This window comes from Diuraphis noxia, unplaced genomic scaffold (genome assembly GCF_037042655.1).
Source record: "Diuraphis noxia isolate RWA-SAM2 unplaced genomic scaffold, SU_Dnox_SAM2 contig0002, whole genome shotgun sequence".
In the NCBI taxonomy this organism is placed as follows: domain Eukaryota; kingdom Metazoa; phylum Arthropoda; class Insecta; order Hemiptera; family Aphididae; genus Diuraphis; species Diuraphis noxia.
In genome coordinates this window covers 47,449,057-47,471,236 of record NW_028301712.1, presented here as the reverse complement: position 1 = coordinate 47,471,236, position 22,180 = coordinate 47,449,057, and the positions used below count along the sequence as shown (strand labels likewise).

The 22,180-nt window shown below is 25.0% G+C and overlaps 1 protein-coding gene across 1 annotated transcript; it reads right to left on the bottom strand.

Annotated features, from left to right (window-relative positions):
- Positions 1–981: 981 nt before the first annotated feature.
- Positions 982–20,848, bottom strand: LOC107164449 (E3 ubiquitin-protein ligase RNF123-like). The gene is made up of 21 exons (XM_089221050.1): positions 20,703–20,848; positions 20,444–20,537; positions 20,063–20,370; positions 19,783–19,930; positions 17,646–17,895; positions 17,381–17,578; positions 16,827–17,011; positions 15,249–15,448; positions 15,045–15,181; positions 14,130–14,397; positions 8,615–8,850; positions 8,387–8,497; positions 8,030–8,282; positions 7,659–7,821; positions 6,527–6,720; positions 6,317–6,456; positions 6,037–6,216; positions 5,810–5,972; positions 5,066–5,212; positions 3,023–3,203; positions 982–1,343 (listed from the first exon to the last, which is right to left on the bottom strand). The coding sequence occupies exons 1-21, from the start codon at positions 20,734–20,736 to the stop codon at positions 1,208–1,210; spliced, it is 3,726 nt and encodes a 1,241-aa protein (XP_089077176.1). The 5' UTR covers positions 20,737–20,848; the 3' UTR covers positions 982–1,207.
- Positions 20,849–22,180: the final 1,332 nt, after the last annotated feature.

The following is a 22,180-nucleotide window of genomic DNA, read 5'->3' as shown; positions in this document are numbered from 1 at the left end:
GCCTCCCACTCTCTACTTTATTTTTCAATAATATTGTATTTTCATTTTCGTTTGCAAGCTTGCAGTCATAATAAAGGTCATTTGACAATCATCAAGTGCAAATAAATTAATTTAACGTTTTTAGTAATATTATTTATAGGTTTATGTATGAAGTTTATTCAAGAATTACAAATAATCGTTATAACAGTTTGTGTTGTTAAAAATATTATTTGATATTTATAATTCAGTTCATAAAATAATAATGGTTTTAAATTAGGAATTTACTATGCATACAAATTGACTATAATATTTTGATAATCTACGTATTTAATACAAAGTAGATCTTTGTATATTCGTTTTAATTTGTGTTATTTAACCAAGAAATTTATTTATGAAGTTTAAAAGGGTTTTATTAAAATAATTACCTAGGTAAATAAAATGTAGTTGCACAATGCTATACATAGAAGTTTATATGATACACATTACACAATATAACTAGATGCGTATTAAAAAAGAGACCAACTAAGAATTGTTCATAACTTTCTTAAAAATTGAAACTTTTATTGTATTTTTTTTTCAATCGATTTTGATTAGAACTCAATTTAGCTAAAAACAGTCAAAATTATATTCAAATTTAAAATTATATTTACTTAGCATTTCTCCATTTATTTATTTTTTTAATTTCTTAAAAATGAATAAGAGATTCAAAAAGTAGTTTTGTTCAATTTACAAACTCGGGTCTAACAATTTCAGTTATTTTTTGCCTTAAAAAGTATTTTCCAAAAAAAAAAATGTAAATTATTATTAAATATTAATTATTAAATTTTTATTACAATTTTTTTTTATTTATCGGTTATAAAAAAACATTAAGCCATTTTATCCGTATAAAATAAATGATAATTCACTTATTTAAAACATGTATTCGAAATTTGTATTATATTTGTCAATATACACTTTGAGGATAATTCAATGTATTTGTCTAGGTTTTTAAAGATTGATTAATTAACGTTTTTAATTTCAGTTTTTATTGATCTGCAATAGTTTAATTATTTAACACAGTTAAAAAGTAGGTAGCTAGATTGTTTTATCATTCATAATTTGATCTAAATGCATAACTTTTTTAATTTAATAGCATAGAAATATGTTCAATTGTTAATTCAATAATAACAATTATATATTTTATGTATATAAATATATATAGTATTGGATTTTATTTGAGTCCTTTGGATCACAATAATGGTGGAGGCCCAGTTCCAAAATCATGTATTACAGTCGAAGAATTATTAGTATCCACCACTGATTCAATTCTTCCTTTACAGTAAAAACAAACACGTGAATAAAGTACGTGATGATTTATACATAATCTGAAATAAATAAATTTAATTTTTATAAATACATGTTCAAATTAAAATATAAGATAAAATCACGACTAACCCTGATTATTATTTACATTTACGTATTTAATATTAGTAATAAGAAACTACTGCTAAGATTATGCATTAGAGAAAATATCACAAATGTATATTTTAAAACTAAGTGAATCACTTATAGTGACCCACCAAGCACTTTCATATCCATTCTTTCATTTAATAATGAATTCATTCAAATTCTAAGTATTAGAATTTTTAAATATACTTAAGACTTAAAGACTATATTTCCTAATTTTCGAGAATTTTCGTACCACTTAAGGAATGTCCTGAGGGGAAATAAAACTTCCGTTTTTTAAACTAAAACTCCCCATTTTAATTTACTAAATTATGAAGTTAATAAATTTTTTTTTTAAATTTAGGTTTACCTTATATATATAATATATATATATAAGAATTGTTTTTTAGTCATTAAAATGTTATATTAAAGATAATAGTCTCTAAAAATGATTTCACAAAATATAAAATAGATGTTATATTGGATCTAGTATTTATTATACTTTGTCTGTTTATATACATTTTAAATAGTAAAAGATTGACAAAAATTACTTGAATTTTCAAAATACCACTGCCCTACTATTTTTCAAACCCATTATTGTGGGTATATTCTTAAAGAGCGCAAAGTTAAAAAACTACTCACCTAATATTAAATTTGGTAAAGAAAAGTTTCGAAAAATTATCTATTAAATAACTTTTTTTTATAAAAAGAGAGTAGAAATTTCAGAAACAGATGTTTGTACCTCCACAAGACACTTTTAAAGTAGTATAAAAAAAGAAGAGAATTTACAAATATGGTGTTTAAATAAGTAAATTTAAAAATCTTAAAATCATATTTTGATTAACTGCGTTGTTAGAGAAAAAAAGGCGATAAGCATGCTCAGTGAATCACTTGTACATTGATTGGCTTAATAATAGATATTTTAAGCCCAAACATCCACTAGATAAAAACGTGTATTTAATGTGTATAGGAATATTCATCGAACACGTGTCTTTAAAAAATAAAATTCGTATTGAATCTTGTTAAATTTGAATTTTAAGTACATACTAATTAAATAAGAAGTTAAAGCTATGAATGAAGAGCAATAAATGGATTATTTAATGCTAATATAAATAGTTTATCATAAATATTTCAAAGCAAGGTTTCATCATAAGATTAATTAATCGGAATTATTTCACTAGTTACACTGTAGGCAAGCCGCAAGCGTACATAATTTTATTTGGGAAACTTTGATTCCCAAAACGCCTTCTCTTTTAAAAGAGATGATAAATAGTATTAAATAGACTAATCCCCAATGCTGCAATATATCCCACAGAGACTTATTATATGCCACTTAGTTTATGAAAAATATAGCATTTTTTATTTGGGAATTGTGAATTTTTGCAGATAAATTAATTTGCATTGTAGTATAAATTTATGTGACTAAGCTGTTAAGCACATGAATTTTCGTGCATTAAATGTATTCTACCCACGTATTATTCGCTTTTACATAACATTATAACATATTAAAATAACTGTTATAAGTTGTAATGAGTATTGAGTAAAATTGTTAGGACTTTTAAAATTATTATGAACTTTAGTAACTATTAAGTTGACTAAAATATGAATATGAACTCACTTGCAGCATTGGTGTTTACACGGTATCAAAGTCACATTGTTCTTATTTGAATAACATATTATACACAAATCCTCCTCATTTATGCTGGAAGCCATAGATTTATGGCGCCTCATGTACCAATCCAAATGTTTGTACATATCACCAACTTTTTTGAGTTCTTCCTCAGTGAAATAAGTTTTATCTAGTGAAGACAGAATATATTTAACATTATAAATTGATTATGCAATGTAGTCTGAAAAAACATAATAACGAATATATAATGATGAAAATATTGAATTAATAATTGACTATATAATGTGTCCTGAAAATATTTACTGTTTTAAAGCAACATAATGTCTAAAGAAAGCCACATATACACATTAATTAGAGAAAATACGACACTTTCAGATACACTCTCGACAGCAGTCAACCAGGACCCCAACTCAATTGCCACCCCAATACAATTTATCATCACCTCCAATCTCCTCAATTACATTTAATATCATTAGCGCATTGTAACTTTCAACTTGTATTTAAGTGTGCTTCATGTGTTTTAACTATTTGTATTTTTCCATGATTTCCATCTAATGGCCTATGTTGCCGCGGGCATAATAAATAGTAATACAAACATTTATATTTCTAATATCCCCATTGATTTACACCAGGTATTTATTAATAAATTGTTAAGGGAAATACTGTATAGGTAGTTACAATAAAGAAGACCAATTAAGTAGGTATGTAATATAATATAAACAATGACTGATTTTCTGGCAAGATTTAAATGTTTTTCTCATTTAGTTAACAGAATAATATTGATGTAAACATGATACAATTTTTCAAATATTTCAAAACCATAAGATTTATAAAGCTTTTATTTCAATTCATGTCTGGTTTTAGTGATATTAATTGAGGGATTAAATTCTACTAAAAGTTCTAAAAATTAAAAATTTGAGGGATTCTCTTTCTACCTTTAATTATTATTAATATAAAACTTCTATAATATTATTTAGTTTGAATCTCCAAAATTAAATCAAAATTGACCCGGCCTTAACATTAATATCGTTTATTTAAACTTCACTTTATCATGATACTATATTATAAAATATGAACATAACGGATTAATTAATAAACTTAATACAATATTGTATTGATCAAGCAGTTACAATAGTATGTAGCAAAGGCACACATGGAGAGGGGAACGAGTGAGGCACGTCTCCTTAGAAAATAACGAAGTATGGAAAGAAATTATATGTACTTTAAATCCATTTATTCATTTCATATTTAATACAATAATTTAGATTCTAAAGACTATACATTTTTGCTTCATGCTAATTAGTGACTTATAATTTAATGTGCATACAGAATAATAGGTTTTAAAATCTAGTTTCATTTTGCTCCATCTCTCCCTTGAAAATTACCATATGGGTGTCTATATTATGAAATTTTATTACAAATACTTAATAATGATAAAATCTGTAATTATCAGAATCAAAAATAAATAATTCAATCAATCTATCTATCTTCACCAAATAAAATCTACGCCGTCGTACGTATTAAACCCCTCAATACACAAAGATCCAAAAATTAAAACAAAATTACATGTAAAAATTTCAAAAAAAATTCTACGCCAAATTAGTTAACTACACTTGTCAATTATATACATCAACTAGTATCTAACTTATCAGCGAATTCATCCCAGATAACCCTTCAAATTGATTAATAAGACACTGGTGTTGATATCTCTTAAACCTCAACCTTTGTTAAACAATTAAAAATTTCTCTCTTTCAAGTCGAAGAGTTTTTACACTGGTGGATCTCCTTTCCCACTTAATTTATATTGTTAAATACTAACTTTAGTTGTAACATTTACTTATTATACACAAATTACAGATTGTAAGTATACTTTTGTTAAATATATATATATATATATATATATATATATATATATATATATATGTATATTATATCATAACTATGGTAGGTACTAGGTATTAAATATTTCTTAAAAATAGTTTTTTTTTTTAAACTTAATTATAAATACTTCAAAATAAAAATATCATTTACAAAAACTGAAGGAAAATGGTTCATCATTTTCGATTTCTGGTAATATAATAAAGTCCAATGATGCCAAATTAAAATTTGGATCTGAAATTAATACATCTGTAATTTCTGGAATATTGGAAATCTTACTGAGTCTCTCAGCATTTTCTTCTGTAATTAATATAGTTGTACAAATTATTTAAATATTTTAGAAGATAATTATTAAAATTTTCAGTTTTTGAGCTTATGCTGTCAACATTTTAATTTTACTAATTATAAACTCATTTTATCTATCAACATATTACACAGTTAACACAATACATTACCTAGACAAAATATATTATTATATACAGAGTTAAAATACTTGTACTTTGTAGGGACTACAACTACTTAAGTCGTATACGTTTTTGAGCTTTTAAATTGACTTGTATACAATTATAAATAAATAATCATTATCCATCAATTGATTATTTTGTTTATAATAATTATATTAATTATATATCCACTTTGAGTAACAAATTATGTATTGTTTTACAGACCATAATATTATAGAAATGTTAGAACAATATTAAAAACATTAAATTATTACGGTTTTTATAAATCTTTTGAGTACTACAAATACCTAACTATTTATCTTGATTACTTATTACTTATTTATATTTTTGTTTAAAAATAATATAAGTATACATAATAATTAATAATATGTTTTAGACGTTGGTAGCTAGTTAAGTTTTAAAAATTTAAAGTATATGATGTTAGTTCATTCACCCTTTTTATTTATTTCGCCGTCTAACATAGATAACAAAACACCAGTTGTAGCTACAAGAATTGTAAACTTATGTACACATTCCATATGTGGTAATGATGACTCCGAAATTTTTCTAAACGTAGAAGATGAGGCATTTATGCGATTGAGAATTTGACATATTAACTGAAAAGCACAAAACAATGTTTACATTATATTTTGGGAAAAGAATTCGAATATTCTTCACAACCTGAAAGACTCTACCAAGTGATCCTTCTTGATCAGTTATAATATTACGGTCAAAATGAATCATCATTTCAATAATACGTAATAATGTTACAGTGTAAATAAAACTTTTACCACACATTTTCAGCTTGTTCACTTCTTCTGACGAAATTGTAAAAGAATTGTTTTCGTTTATATCTTTTATCTATTAACATCGTAAGAGCAACATGTATATTTCATGTATAAAATAAAACTTACAAATTTAATGTATGAATATAATTATTGATCAACACGATCGTACATACTTCTTGGAATAGACTTATGAACTCGGAAAAAGCCCAGTTTAGATAATTCAAAGAGTTGTTGATAAAATTGGACGCTGTTTCTTTGTCATGAGCTATAACCGTTCGTATGTCATTTTGAAGCACGGTAGCAGGTGGTCTTACTGTCAAGAAAAAAAACACAATAATTATAACTGCCTATTACGAGGAAGTTATAAAAGTAAAAACTATAACCAGTGCCCATATTAGAAAATACAATTTCTTCAAGTGCTCCTTGTGTAGAGATGTGTTTATTTTTTAGATGAGGTGGTCGTACATAACGAAATGCAAATCCAGAACCATACCAAATTAACATCAATATTAAATTGGTTTTGATCCACATTTTTCGCTCTGTCGGTTTGAAAATTGATTTGACCACACGCAATCGTCTAAAAAAATATATATACAATTCTCATCGTTATTAATCATATTTTGGTTTGTATATAAACCATGTATAATAAACATATCACATGATAATATAGATATAAAATATAGTAAGGCGGGCCCAAGGCCAGACATCAACGAGTTAATAAGTTAGATAAAAGGTAAGTTAATTTTTACTTAACTCAACTCATTTGCCCCTACGTTAATTTAATATTAACTTTTTTTATGTATTCCCGATTTGAATTTTTGTATCATCTAGTATAATATTTTGTTTATTATGAGTTTTTGATTTATATTCATAAGATTGCAGAATATAGAAAATACCATCAGAAAAAAAAATACGACATATTGACGAAGAACTTTATAGTTAAATTTATAAATTAAAAGATTTAAAACTAATATATTATATAATTAGTTATTAATTAATATTCATGAGTTGTCAGTATAAAGACATCAATAGCCTACGTGTCAAGAATTATAAAATCATTATAATTATTCATTACTGATTACTCATTAGTTATTAGGTAATAGGTACTTATTTTTTATTAGTAAAATAGTCAATAATGATTATTATATATTGACCAGATAGTAATACTAGTATATAAAAAAATGTAGATTACTATTCAAATAATAATCATTTATTTTATTAAAAAATACCTTATAAAAGCATTTATTATTGTTATTATTATTGCCTTATCTTATTAATCTAAGTCAAGTTAAGCTAATTGTTGACTTAACTTTGACTTAATTAGATGTATTAAAAATATTATTTATATATATTTATTTAAAATATTAATACCTAATTTAACTAAATTAAAATTTTCACTAACTTGCCCAGACTTACTATACATATATTACAACATAAAAATTTTTAATATTTTTTGTATTTGTATTTGACTGATTTTATTAGGAAAAATATTATTAAATAATAATTAAGTCTTACAATCTTTCTTCAACTGCTTGGAGAGTAACAACTGATTTAGGATTAGTCAAATATAAAGTAACTCCTTGTATAATTATTTCTTTGGTTTTTGGATGAATTATTCTATGATCATTGAAAATGTCAAGAAGTATTTCAGCAATTGACATGGCTAACCATTTTTTATCTAAAATTAAAATTAAAACAGGTATTTAATATCTCAATATTAAACTTTTCCAACGTATCATTTTATTTTAATTATTTGGGCTGGACCCTTTTGAACGTGCAACATAACTCATGTGTGATAACAGAATTAATTACAAATTGGTAATAATAATTATATACGATTACGATTATTTCAACGTGTCAGTTATTTTAAAAACGTGTAATATTACCAACTATAATAGTATCAAACTTCTGTATTACGCTTGTGTAATCAGGTAATAGAACAGCTAACCCCATTAGGTTATCTATATAAAATTCTGGGACGAATCTGAACAATTCATCTTCATTGTTAGAACAATGCTTTATTGTATTCGAAACGATCGAGAGAATCCATTCTAAAATTTGTTCATTTTCGCCTACAAATATCAAACACATCAGCCAGGATACATGCCTCGTGGATAAACATACTTTTTTTTCAATTTCCTAGACAAATATTTAATTAATTATGCATAATTTGTTTTCAATATGTATGTCAATAATTGTATATTATGTAAATGATTTTGTAAATTTATAAAAAAATATAATACCTTAAGGGTGTGCTGCAACATGTCCGTGTCTTCGTTGGTAGTTTTTAATTCATAATCTATGATAGCATAATCTATCGATAAATCGACTAATCTGTCTTTGAAAGCTACATACTATAAGAATATATTTTATTATATATATATATAAATAAATGACAACAAATATAAATAATACGTAACTCGTACGACGTTTTAAAGATAATAGTATAACGTGTTGTTTTCGTATCTTACTTCAATTAATTGCTTATGACAAGCAACGTGATATAAGCACATTATATTGTTCAGTAGCACAGAAAATATATGCATTTTTTCGGTAGGCAAATGATCAAATGATAATATTCTATTCATGACAGTGTCGGCGATATGGGTGTTTGCATTTCTGTCTTCAGTATTCCTAATAATTCTTGTCAAAACGGTAATTAAACCAGCTGCCGAATTAATATCTATCATTTCATCCTCAACGTCAACTAAAACAAAAATTGTATAACGCTATATGACTATTATCATCATATTATAGGTAAATCACAAGGTATTGAATAATTAATATCCCTTTGAATAAAATGTCTTAACGTTATTTTCAATCAAAACTTAATTAATATTTCACATGACTGATTTTACACTTGAAATTTAATGATGGAATAATATTATAATATGATTGAAAAATATTAAACATAAAAAAAAAGCGGGTGAGTCGTGGATGTCGCTCTGCTGTACTGTAGGTTACTGTAATGGATGGGATTAAATTTGAATGCAATGATAGGTATCATTGTATACGAAAAACGATTCTGAACGGAGATGATTTGTCAGTCTAGGATATATTATATTTAAATATTGTCATATATTCTATTTTGAAACAAATATTTTATTTTCAATTAAGACGCATTTTGCATATGGCATGGTTAATCAATTAGTGTAGTTATTATAATTCATAATACCTTATATTATCATAGATATTCGAATACCTGGTTTGAGGATAAATCGTAATCATTACGCGATTTCATAAATATTTAAAACTCAAACGCTCAAAACATTTTTCCTATAATGACGCTTCAAATTTTCTCTATAGCTATTTGAAGCAAAACTTATGGAAACTTGGTGTTAAATTTTATAACCTTAGATATAAATACAAACAATATTATGAATTTTGAACTACAAAATAATTTGCAAATATTCATGGTTTTGACGAATTTTTGTCAATATTTGAAATTCAAATGCTAATAAAAATTTAATTTGAATTTCCGGTTGACATTTTTTTTGTGATAAAGATTGACACATTTGTAAGGAATCTTGTATTAAATTTTCAAAGTTTAGATTTAAAAAGAAAATTTTTTATGAATTTCTAGCTTATAATAATTTGCGAATTTTCATAATTTTTACGTATTTAGACAAAATTTGAAATTTAAATGCTTATAAAAAAAAATTGTGACTATAAATTTCTTGATTTTTCAACTGCTATTGTAAAAATATTTTGGGAGCCTTGTATTAAATTTTCAAATCTTAGGTATAAAAGGAAAATTTTTTATGAATTTCTAGAATAAAATAATTTACGAATTTTCGTGATTTTTACGTATGTTGTCAAAATTAAATTTGAATGCATGTAAAAAAAAATGTGGCTTTGTATTTCTTTTATTTTTCAACTGCTATTGTAAAAAGTATATTATGAGCCTTGTATTAAATTCTCAAATCTTAGAATTAAAAAGAAAAACTTTTATGAATTTCGATCTAAGATAATTTGAAAATTGCCGTAATTTTTACGCATTAAGTCAATATTTAAACTTCAAATCCTAATAAAAAAAAATCGTGCCTATGTATTTTTATAATTTTTTAATCACTATTAGAATAACTTATGAGGAACTTTGTATTAAATTTTCAAGTATTTTGATAGGGCCAAAAAAATTTTATCGACACTTCAAAAAAAAATTTTCAGACAAATTGAAAATTTCAGTCGTCTATAAATATCTCAAAAAAAGTCAAAATATTTTGAAAATTAAATCATGTAAAGAAAATGCCAATCTAAATAACTGATAAAATTTTCAAGTATCTACGACTTATACTTTTTGAATAATAACAAACATTTAAAATCGTTTGAGGATAAATCGTTATCGTTACGCTGTTTCGTAAAAATTTAAAATTCAAACGCACTTAAAATTTTTCCTATAATGACGCTTCGAGTTTTCTCTATAGCTACTTGAAGGAAAACTTAGTTTTATATTTTTAATCCTTAGTTATAAATGAAAAAAATTTTATGATTTTTCAACTTCAAAATTACTTGCAAATTTTCGCGTTTTCGACAGATTTCGTAAAATTTTGAACTGTAAACGCTTATTAAAAAAAATTGTGACTTACGATATTTAATTTTTTTTAGCTACAATAAGAACAACTTATAAGGAACCGTGTATTCATTTTTCAAGTTTTTTTGGTCGTCCAACATTTTTTTACCGACACTTCAAAAAAAAATCGAAAATTTCAGTGGTCTATAAATAACTCAAAAATAGTCGAAAATTTTTGAAAATTAAACTGTATATAGATATCAATAACATTAACATTTGGTGAAAATTTCAAGTATTTACAGTGATTAGTTTTTGAATTACAACCATATAAAAATATCGATTTGGTCGAAAACTGGGTTTGCGTAAAATTTTCCGTTTTTCTGTCATTTTTTTTTTGTTTTTCTCGATTTTTTTGAAAACTGTTGGAAAATGTTTACTTTTGACACCTCTATAATGCACCAAGGATCTTTAATTTTACATCGGAAACCACTCTCAAAGTTTGAAATCGAAGCATTATTTCGACTAGTTATGCTGTACACAGACACAAAAAAAAAAAACATAAAAAAAAAAAAACACACATCATTGTAAAATCAATACATTCATCACTTCGTTCAGAATCTAATATCGGGGAGTTATTTTTTCAAATAAACCTAAAACATACGAATAATATTTCTGTTTGATTTTTATAATATAATTAAATACAGGAGTGAAAAATGATACATCAAATTACATTTTTCAAATTCAGCAGTATAAACTGCACATAAAAATAACACTAAATATTTAAGTAGGCACCATTACAATATTGATAAGTGTTGCAAAAATTATTCAAACACTTGTTAATATTTAATTAAATTATTAAATATTATTTTAGCAGGCCGGGCACTGCGGCTTTATTTCCCCGTGAACAACGTTGATGTTCTATTTTGTTTCCCTAAGAACCATACACGCTGCATACATTTTAAATTTTTGATGTTAAATTTTCGGCTTATGTCTTACCTATTTTTAACACCAAGCGAAGAGCGAAAATCAAACAACTCAGTTTTCATTCCGTTTGGGGGTACAGTATCTGTTTCGATACCCACACTTCATTAGAAATTTAAATTCAAACTACACAAAGAAACAACTAAAACCTTAATGTGTCAAGTTCAGAATTACAGTAAAAAATATAAATCACGGAAAAGGGTAAGAAGCATGTTTTTATCCAATGCGAATTTAGATAAAAACATTAAAATTAACGTCGAAGTATCCAAGCATTAAATTGCAAAAAAATAAATATGAAAATATTAACAAACTAGACTATATTATTTTGACGTGATAATACGATCAATAAAAAAAAAATTAATTTTAACAGAAACCATCGTGTTTCATCTAAAATATCAGAATTAAGGTAAAAAAAAATAACGGAAGAGAAACACGTAAGTTTCATAGTGTTATACATTTTAAATGGTTAAATGTGATAAACTGAACAGTATTTAAGTATAAAACACTAATGGAACCAAGGCCTTTTTATTTTCTTAATTTTTTTTTTTTTTTTTTATATAGAGTATATAATTTACTATAAAATATAAATCTATACCATTTTAAGCGAAATGTGCTAAAAGTAGCCTAAGTACGAGTATATAAGTGCAGAGTGACAATAATATTATCATTATGCTTATGATAGATGAAACAAAAAGTATTAATTAAATAAATTCTGCAGGGAAGAGTAATTTTATAAACCTTTCCCCGTAAAATAAACATGGATAAACTAATCAAATAAAAAAAAACCTACTAGATTCAAAGATTACAATTTTATGAAGAAACAAAAAATGTAAGAAAAAAAACTAATCCAATATTACTATTAAGTGTATAGAGCTGCTACTCAGAATCATTTATTAAATTCAATGACCCAAACATTTTTTTTTTCAAATTAATTATAAAAAAGCTGGAAAGTGAATGTCGCTCTGCTGTACAGTAGGTTACAAGTGGGTTACTGTAATGGCTGGAATTAAATTTGAATCCAATGTTATTATATCATTGTATACGAAAAACGATTCTGAGCGCAGACGGTTTATCTGTCTAGGATATATGATAGATTATTAAAAATTTTCAAATCTTAGATTTAAAATAAAATTTTTTTTATGAATTTCTAGCTTAAAATTATTTGCGAATTTTCGAAATTTTTACGTATGTTGTCAAAATTTAATTTTGAATGATTGTAAAAAAAAATTATGACTATGTATGTCTTTCATTTTTCAACTGCTATTGTAAAAATATGTTAGGAACTTTGTATTAAATTTTCAAATCTTAAATATAAAAGGAAATTTTTTTATGAATTTCTAGCATAAAATAATTTACGAATTTTCGTGATTTTTACGTATTTTGTCAAAATTCAAACTTTGAATGCTTATAAAAAAAAATTGTGACTTTGAATTTATTTTATTTTTCAACTGCTATTGTAACAATATGTTAAGAGCCTTGTATTAAATTTTAAAGCTTTTCTGCCTAACAAATAAATTTTTATCGATATTAATTTTAAAAAAAAACTAATAATGATCGAAAATTGCAAATACCTATGAATAGTTCAACTTAAGTCGAAAATATTTAAAAATTGCATGGTGGATAGAATATACTTATATAAAAATTGGGTGAAAATTCCATGTATCTATGATGATTTGTTTTAATGTTACATCAAAAACCAAAATCGATTTTGTCGAAAAATGAGTGTGCGTAAAATTTCCCGTTTTTCCCTTAATTTTTAGTTTGTTTTTCTCGATTATTTAGAAAAGTATTAAGAATTTTTTACTTTTGACCCCCCAAAGTACCAACTAAATTCACTTTCTGATCGAACGAGGTACTGAATAAGTCAAAAATCGAAGCACTTTTACTGTCCCAAAACGTGATGACAGACACACAAAAAAAATAAAAACACACATCATTTTTTTTTTTTGGGGGGGGGGGGGCATTGGATATTACCCAGCCTCACCATCTAATATTGGTTTAATCACAATTCTATGTAACGTACTAAAATTTATTTTTATACATGTTTCAATGTTTGATTTCAATTTTACAACTCAACATCTATGCGTATTAATAAACAGAATAAAAAATTATTTATATTCAACTAAAATTGAATAAGAATCAAAAAATATACAGAACGTATAGTATTTATGCTACCATAATTCTGGTCGCATTTGGCAATTGCATTATTGCTAATTTATAAATCTATACGAAATCGCATACAAAAACTCACATAGTAATCGAATACTTATTTCTATTTGTTATTACAAAATTAAATCGCATAGAAATCACTTTGTGAAATCTTAGAGAACATACTTTTAAACACTTTTGTTCATAACATCTATTGGAAATCATATAGTAGTAGTTATGTGATGTCACATTTGAGACTTATAAATACAATCGCTGGGATATCAAAATCACATTAATGCACACAGGGCTGTTACCATGATTAAATACATCACTCATAAGAATATTACTTTCGATATCATCCTCATTTCGACTGTCGAACGGAGGTCCTAGTTTCGATTTTATATTTTCATTATATGTGTTTTTCAAATAGAAAAATGTGCCTCCAATTCGTTCAATTCCAAAAAAATTGTAATTTTCCAAATAAAATATATTTGGGTGTATTCTTAAGTTTTCTTCGGCTGTTAGTTCTTCAGTCCATAGTTCACGTAGTAGAAATGACATACGAAAGAATGTACTCAATAATACCGGACCCGGTAATTTTAAAATAGGATCATTCTAGACAATAATATAAGGAAATTTAACACTAATATCACAATATTTTAAATCATACATTATAATTTATAACGTATGGATGCAAATATTTTTATTTATTATCATATGATAAACATAATTTATAATATTATCACCAAAATATCAATAATATTCAAAATTATTTTTCTAAAATGTCTGTATAGATTAATTTCATAATGACACGAACGCTTTCAGAAGAATTTTATAATAGCTAAATGAAAAAAATTACAACTGAAGTTAACTATTTGATATGTAATACCTATTATATTAATCAATATTGAATTAACCAATTGGAAGATAATATTAATAGTGTTAAGTCCCTGCTTTGGAGTTTATAGTGACCCCACGGCGCAAAAAATTGTAATCTAAATTTCAGTTATAAATAATTTATTACACTTAGTTACTAAATATTGTAGTTAATTTTAATTCCATTAAGAATACACGCCCTTTCCGTATATTACTTTTCATTTAATATTAATATTAGTTTTAATCATAATAATTATAAGAAATTAGTTTGGATTATGAAGATAAATAAATAATATATAATAGGTACTAAATCTAATAAATTTAATAAAATTTAGAGAAAAAAATGTCATAATATCTACGATAATATAAAAATTAATAATATTTACCCTCCAATAAATCATATTTTCTTGGGTAAAACTTTGAAATCGTCTACTAAATAAAACTCTGGAGCTCACCACTGTGTCAGTTTGATCGTTGTCGTTTAGTAAGGTCTTAAGAAATATTATTTGTAGTTTTTTTAATTCTATATAATTAAAATAATATTTAAATCTTTAAAAGATGGCATATGAATATAATAATATTTATATTACGATTCATTATTTTTTTGATTTTTTCACTCGCTTCGTTGTAAGACGATTTGCATTTCTTAAAATCTTGAGGGAAATTTTTGACCAACTTCTTTTTCATATCTTCTGTCGAATCTACATCTTCTATACTCCAATATACACGTGGTATCATTTGTTGGAGCATTTCATCGGACGGAGATATAATATGCAAGAAGTGAGCAAATCTATAAAATGAACTATTATTATTTTAATGCTTATTGTATACAATTATTACTATATTATGCATCGTGAGAATAATATTATTTGCTGAAAGATTATAATACATTAATACTTCCATGTATCTAATGCCTATAATATTGTATAGTTATATTGTATTCTAATAAAATGGACATTGCTCGATAATAATAAATAGCCTTTGTCCAGATTTTTCAAATGCATGCAATGTAGCGTACAACTAGTAGGTAGGTACGTCTTTTATGAGAATAATTTTAAATAAACAGAGATCGTTATAATTATAAATATATCTATTAGTGTATAAATGCATAAAATCTAACATTGGTTATAAAGTTTTAACTAGCATAATCTAATAAAAATACAAAAAAGGTCACAAATAATATTTGTGATTTAAAAAAAAAATTGGATCAATCTTTGTTACATTATAATATTAATATTGTCTCGCTACCTTATAACAATATAAATATAATGGAAATTATACATTTACTACACCAGTATTACATAATAAGTAATAACTAGTAATTTTATTGTTTGGTATTAATCGTTTATTTAATATATTATAATAAGAAAACGAATCCTTAAAGTAGTACTGCAGTTAACTTTTTAATTGTTCATTATTAATAACTCGAGTAAACCCATGAATTATTACAATAATTGCAAATTTAAATAATATGCATCCAATTTATTCGCAATCATTAGCAATCACTAGAAACCAGATATTTTGTTATGTTTTCTTCAACTCTGGGTGATTACAATGAGAACACTTATGATGTAGTGGAATTTAGTGGAATTGGTCTTAACATTGAATTATTGAAATTTGAGTTTTAAATATTTGTTGTTTTATTTAATTATATTTTTATTTCTTCGTAGTATGGTCTATTTGTTTCAAAATAAAAATGTTTGTATTTAAATTGTTAATAATACGGAAAAAACCATGACACTGATCTTAATAATAAAAATTTCTCTACACTTTATTAACAGTATTTGATGTTGATAGATCTAAAATCGTGCTAAAAATAAATTAAATAGCTGGTGATATTAGTATCAGTCACAATATGCTAACTATAATTAATACCTAAATCAAATACCAAAGACGATACAATGTACTTATATAATCTGTTATATAATACTATATTATATATTATATACTCATGTAAAATTAAACTATTTTCCAAGGTTATTTTGTACAATAATTAACAAACACTTATGCATAACATTGTATAATATTACCTATATTAGAGAAACGAGAAACACAATATTTTATAAAATAATTAAGTATGTGGTGGTTAATTTAGTTTTTGTTTAGAGTCACGCAACTTTTGAAGTGTGAAAAAATATAATATTATTTAATTTAAAATAAGTACGTACTTAATCTTGTCGAAAAAAATATTTACAATTGCCTCTTTTCTAGTGTTGGTTTCTTGACAAATTGCAGTTAAAAGTTTGAGAACCATTGTTTGATGTGATACGTCAAATTTATTCCTCCACGTACATTTAAATTCACAAAGCAGACAAAATATTAAATAATTCATGATGGAAACCATTTTATATTTCTAGGCAATGGGAAAACTTTATGATTACTGTACATTTTAATTAGTTAAGCTTTTAGGCTTTAAGGCTTTAACCATATACTAAAATAAATTAATAAACACGTCATTTTATTAGAAGATTAATATTTTATAAACACATTAATATTTTATAGAATTTGTTATATTATACACACCACAAATTCACAAACTAATACAGTATACACCTAATGAAGTAATGACAATTAAATATTTCAAATTTACAAATTATCAACTATAATACAATTATTTGTATTTTGTGTAAATGCGTAATATTATGACGTGTAAGCATAATTATTAACAAAATATTAAATTCTTATACATCGTAATATACCAAATTAAAAATAAGCAACTTACAGGTACGATTTCCCACATCAGTTCAAGAAAAACTTTTAGCTTTTGAGGATTTTTTTTGTTCAAACTACTTAAGAATAATATGAAGCAGCTCTCTACTATAAATTGGTTCTTCAATAAGTGTTCAAATTGACGAAACAGTATATTTTTTATTACATTATTAATTTTTATTTTATCGTAGTGTTTCAGACTATTTTTCGTCTAAAAATATCTAATCATTAGAGTTTTTAAAACAATATTTTTAATCATATGGAAGTATAGAACTCACATTTATTTTATTTAGACTGATTTGGCTTTCGATTAAAGCGATCATATTTTTCTCAAGTCGTCTGAAATAGTTAATTAGTACTGTCGGACTATCGATTATAGGTTTAGCTCTTAACACTGGAAATTTAAATGGTCTTTCACCCAAATTAACAACCACATTTTCTTCTTCGGAAAGAGTTAATGCAGGAAAATATGTCAAGTCATCTCCATTTAATAACTCCTCGGATATTACACCAAGTGATTGACCATTACTAAAAAATACATGAATGGTGACTACAATACTGTGTTTTTTAAATACCACAAATAAAAGACAAAACACACAATACAAAGGCTCTCATTTGTGGCCAAAATGTTACGAATATTATTTTTTTTTTTTAAATTCAATGTACAGATATTGGTTTATTAAATTTAAGTTAAACTAGTTACGAGGTTAAAAAATTTAACCAAAAATATATCAAATGAATCAATCTGTATCCGTTTTATAAACGTACGAGTGACGAATGTACGACTTATAATAAATTTGAGTTCATCGGAACCAATTTTATGTTGTTAGCTTTAATATAATAATGTTTTGAGTTATTATAAGACTTAAAGGTAAAAGTATTATTCACGTATGAACCTTGATTTTTTTATGACATTTACATTTTTGAGCAATTTACAATTAATATTGTAATTCAAAAAATATTCTATAATAACAACTATAATATCGTAAAAACTGATGACTTAATCGTTCTTATATGAAGACCATATAATTTCATATTCTTAGATTATTCTGCTATAGAAGTTCAGTAAAGTTTCAATATATTAAAATAGGTAGTAAACTATAAATTATAAAAAAAAAAATATTTTTTTATTTACTCAAAGACATATACTTAAAAATTCAGAAAATTATGGTTTGAATAAATACATCATTATTAAAATATGAATAAACCTGTGTGGCTGTATACTGAGTATAAATATTATTAGCATTGTTACAAATCTAGTCCGGCCATTATTTATACAACAATTTTTAACATGAACTACGTCAACATTTAATTTATTTTTTATTTTTAAACTTCTACCTCAAGTACGATTTTTATTTTTATTTGATTAAAAAAAAAATCTTAAATGCAGAAATCACCTATAATTTTTTTTTGTCCCTAGAAAACGTTGTACCCCATATTATGTAATCTCCGTAGTCTAACCAAAATCTACGTCCTGCAGTTATAATTTTGAAATGTTAGCTTAAATATAGTTAAATAAACTTAAACATAAGAACATACGATATTTTAATTTTTAAATGAATTATATATAAGCATTTTAAAATATTAGTATTTTATATATTCAAAACTAAGGCTTGGAAGTATAAGAGCATAAAAAGGAAAATTATGCGTGAAAAAAATCAATTATACAAACAAATTTATTAAATATTCATCAAAATCAAAAAAAAAACCATTTTATTCTGTACTTAATTCTCCCTAAAAAAAATATAACATATAGAAATATATATCATATTTCAAATATAACGGAAACTTTTTACATTTTGTAATTTTATTCAACAGAAAAAATTGTTTACAAAATATATTTGAATTGATACCTACTTAATTATCACATAAATATATTAGCACGATAGAGATTAAATGCACATCGCGCCGTTGCCGTTAAATTAATAGTCGACTGCGACAATAATAATAAATACTACAATCTACAATAAATAATATTGAGTTTAATATTCGATATCATAATTAAATTACATAGTTTAAAAAAGAATAAAATCAATTCTTTAGAATATATAAAATATGGATAATTATATGCGTATGGAAATCAAGAGTCATAAATGTTTTCCTTAAAATTAACGAAACATACAAAATATGCGTTTTCAATTTTAAATTTATAGCTCACCATTATATAGCTAAGATTGGTATGTTATAAATCGATAACAAAATATTAATATGAAATGCCTAACACTTCTGAGCTCTACTCATAATTCACTTAAAAATTAAAATATCGTAAAAAAACAAAGGAGAGAAGAATAGACCACTTGTATTGTATACCTATTTGTTATAATTATTAATTGAACACCTATTTAATTAAACTATCCCGCAGCTATACCTACTATTAAACTTAAGTATACCATAATAAAATTTCAATATTAATACTTGAAAAATTCCATAAATTTGTGTGTCAAGTCAATAGTGCAACCGATTATATTACCAACCCTCCATTTTCGACCGTACGTCGTCGCATTGGACATACTCAACTTCTCTAAACGATAACCATCGAAACCATATGAATTTTCCGTTTCTCCTAGAATAACGTGTAAGACATAGACATTATAGATATTATATTATAAGAAATTATCATCGATAACAGATTTAGCTTAGCACTGTCGTTTAATATAGACTGTATTTTTTGTCATCGAAATATTATGTTAAATACCTACTCCCTGTTCATCGGTAAACGTACACTTCTGAGTGGCCCATCCAATACGCATCGGCCCATTAGAATTAAGTTGTACTTCGTATTGATAAACTTTATCGTCATTATTAACGCTGTGGACCGATTTCACAGTCGCCATATAACTTCTTGAATACATTGTATTGAATCCCGTCAACATCATGTGTCCGCTCTGTTGGTTCGAATTAAAAGATTCGACGTTTTCAAAATACGTTTTTTCTGCAGTTAACAGTTCGACAAATGCTGATTTTTCAGCTAATATTTCCATATCTTCTTTCAACTTATCAATGCTAATAATTATAATAAAAATTCTCTATCACAGTTGAGACAAGACATATGATAAAATTGATTTTTACACTTTACTTTAAATAAACTTTTTCATTCTGCACTAATGTTTTCAATTTGTTTTTACCATTTTTTCCAAATATTTTAGTTACTTCTTCGGTCACAGTGTTCACTAGAAAAAATATTTTAAAATACAATATATTAAAGTTAAACAAATCAAATGTTAATTATTATTATATTAAACGCACTTAATCTATAGCAAAATTATAAAATATTTGAAGAAAAACATATTTTAAATAAATACGAAATTATGAGATAGAATTAATCAATAATTTACCATCAATATGGTCAATATTTGGCGCGTTCTCCATTAGTATTGTATTCTAATATTCATTTATTTGAAATAAATTTTTTGAAATAGATAATACTTTGTATCAATACAACTATTATACATTTTAGTATTCCATGACAATTTTAACGTTATATATATTTTTATATAATTAATAGGCCAGTAAAAAATACATGTGTGTTTTTTTTATTAAAATTAAATTTGTGATATTGATAAAATTCGATCCACATCATGCTTGTAACGTGTAATATAATATATAATTAACCATTAGTTTACATTACATAAGTACCTCTAGTGTTTATAAAATGTATTTCTCAAAATATTTACTCGTTACAACTGTATATGTTTTGAATTTTATTTTATAATGATTTTAACACCGAAAAATACTTGAAAAAAAAATATTTTATATAGATACATTATTAAGCTAATTGAAAATCAAACTAAGGCTAACATCAGTGGTGAAAAAACTTCAGACCTTGGCGCAATTATGATAAAATTCATTGGATACTCATTAATTATGAATATTATACTTATAGTGAATGTTTATAAGTATATCGTATTATGGTACCAAAATTATTACTCTCCGCCTCTATATAATATTATGTGCTCTGCATCCATGTCTACATTTTATAAATAAAAAACTTATCGCGTGTATCCCTTTTAATCTGTTGATAGAACATAGAAAATACTATGGAAAATGTTTAGAAAATAAGTAGTTCCAAGATTATCAGTTTGTCACGACTTGAACTATTACACTATTACATATTGGCCTGTCAGCTATCATTATTATGTGAATCTAGATTCTAGCCTTAGCCATTTTCCTCCAAAAACGAGATGCCGTTTTCCTCCGCTGTTCATTTTCCTCTAAAAAAATAAAAATAATTCTTGACTATTTTCTTCCAATAAATAATAAATAAAATAATAAAATAGTCAGTATAAATAATTTATACAATATATAGGTACATAGCAACAAAAAAAAAAAAAAAATGATAAATAAATAAATTATAATATTATACTTTTTTATAATTATAGAACAATTCAGCAACAAATGACTTGTTTAAATAAAAGAAAAATTATATATAATATGAATGATTATTTTTTTTATTTTTTATTATTAATCATCCCACGGCACCATAAGCCATTGGATGTTGGGAGGGTACTGTAGGTTTTTGGGTTTTTGGGTTTGGCAAGTTTGTTGGTACACGTATGTGGCAGAATTTTATATTGGGCACCCGTAAGATTCTGCCATGTCCGAGTGATCTCTCTCTCCAGACTGCATGAACTGCCCAAAAAGCGATGCCACCCATGACCGGAATTCGATCGGCCATGATGCGCGTCGCAACCGACGCCTAAAGCAGATTTTACTTTTTGTAATTACTTGGACTAGCATTTTTCAATAGCTGATATAGATAGTCGATATCAGAATGTAATCACTAATCACTAATCATCAACCAATAAGCGCAAAC

Coding starts and splice junctions, on each gene's coding strand:
- LOC107164449 (XM_089221050.1), bottom strand. CDS start 20,736: ATGGAGAACGCGCCAAATATTGACCATATTGATG. Junction 14,398..15,044: donor AAAATATGATTTATTGGAGG/GTAAATATTATT, acceptor ATTATTGTCTAG/AATGATCCTATTTTAAAATT. Junction 3,204..5,065: donor ACCATTTTCCTTCAGTTTTT/GTAAATGATATT, acceptor TGTCTTCACTAG/ATAAAACTTATTTCACTGAG.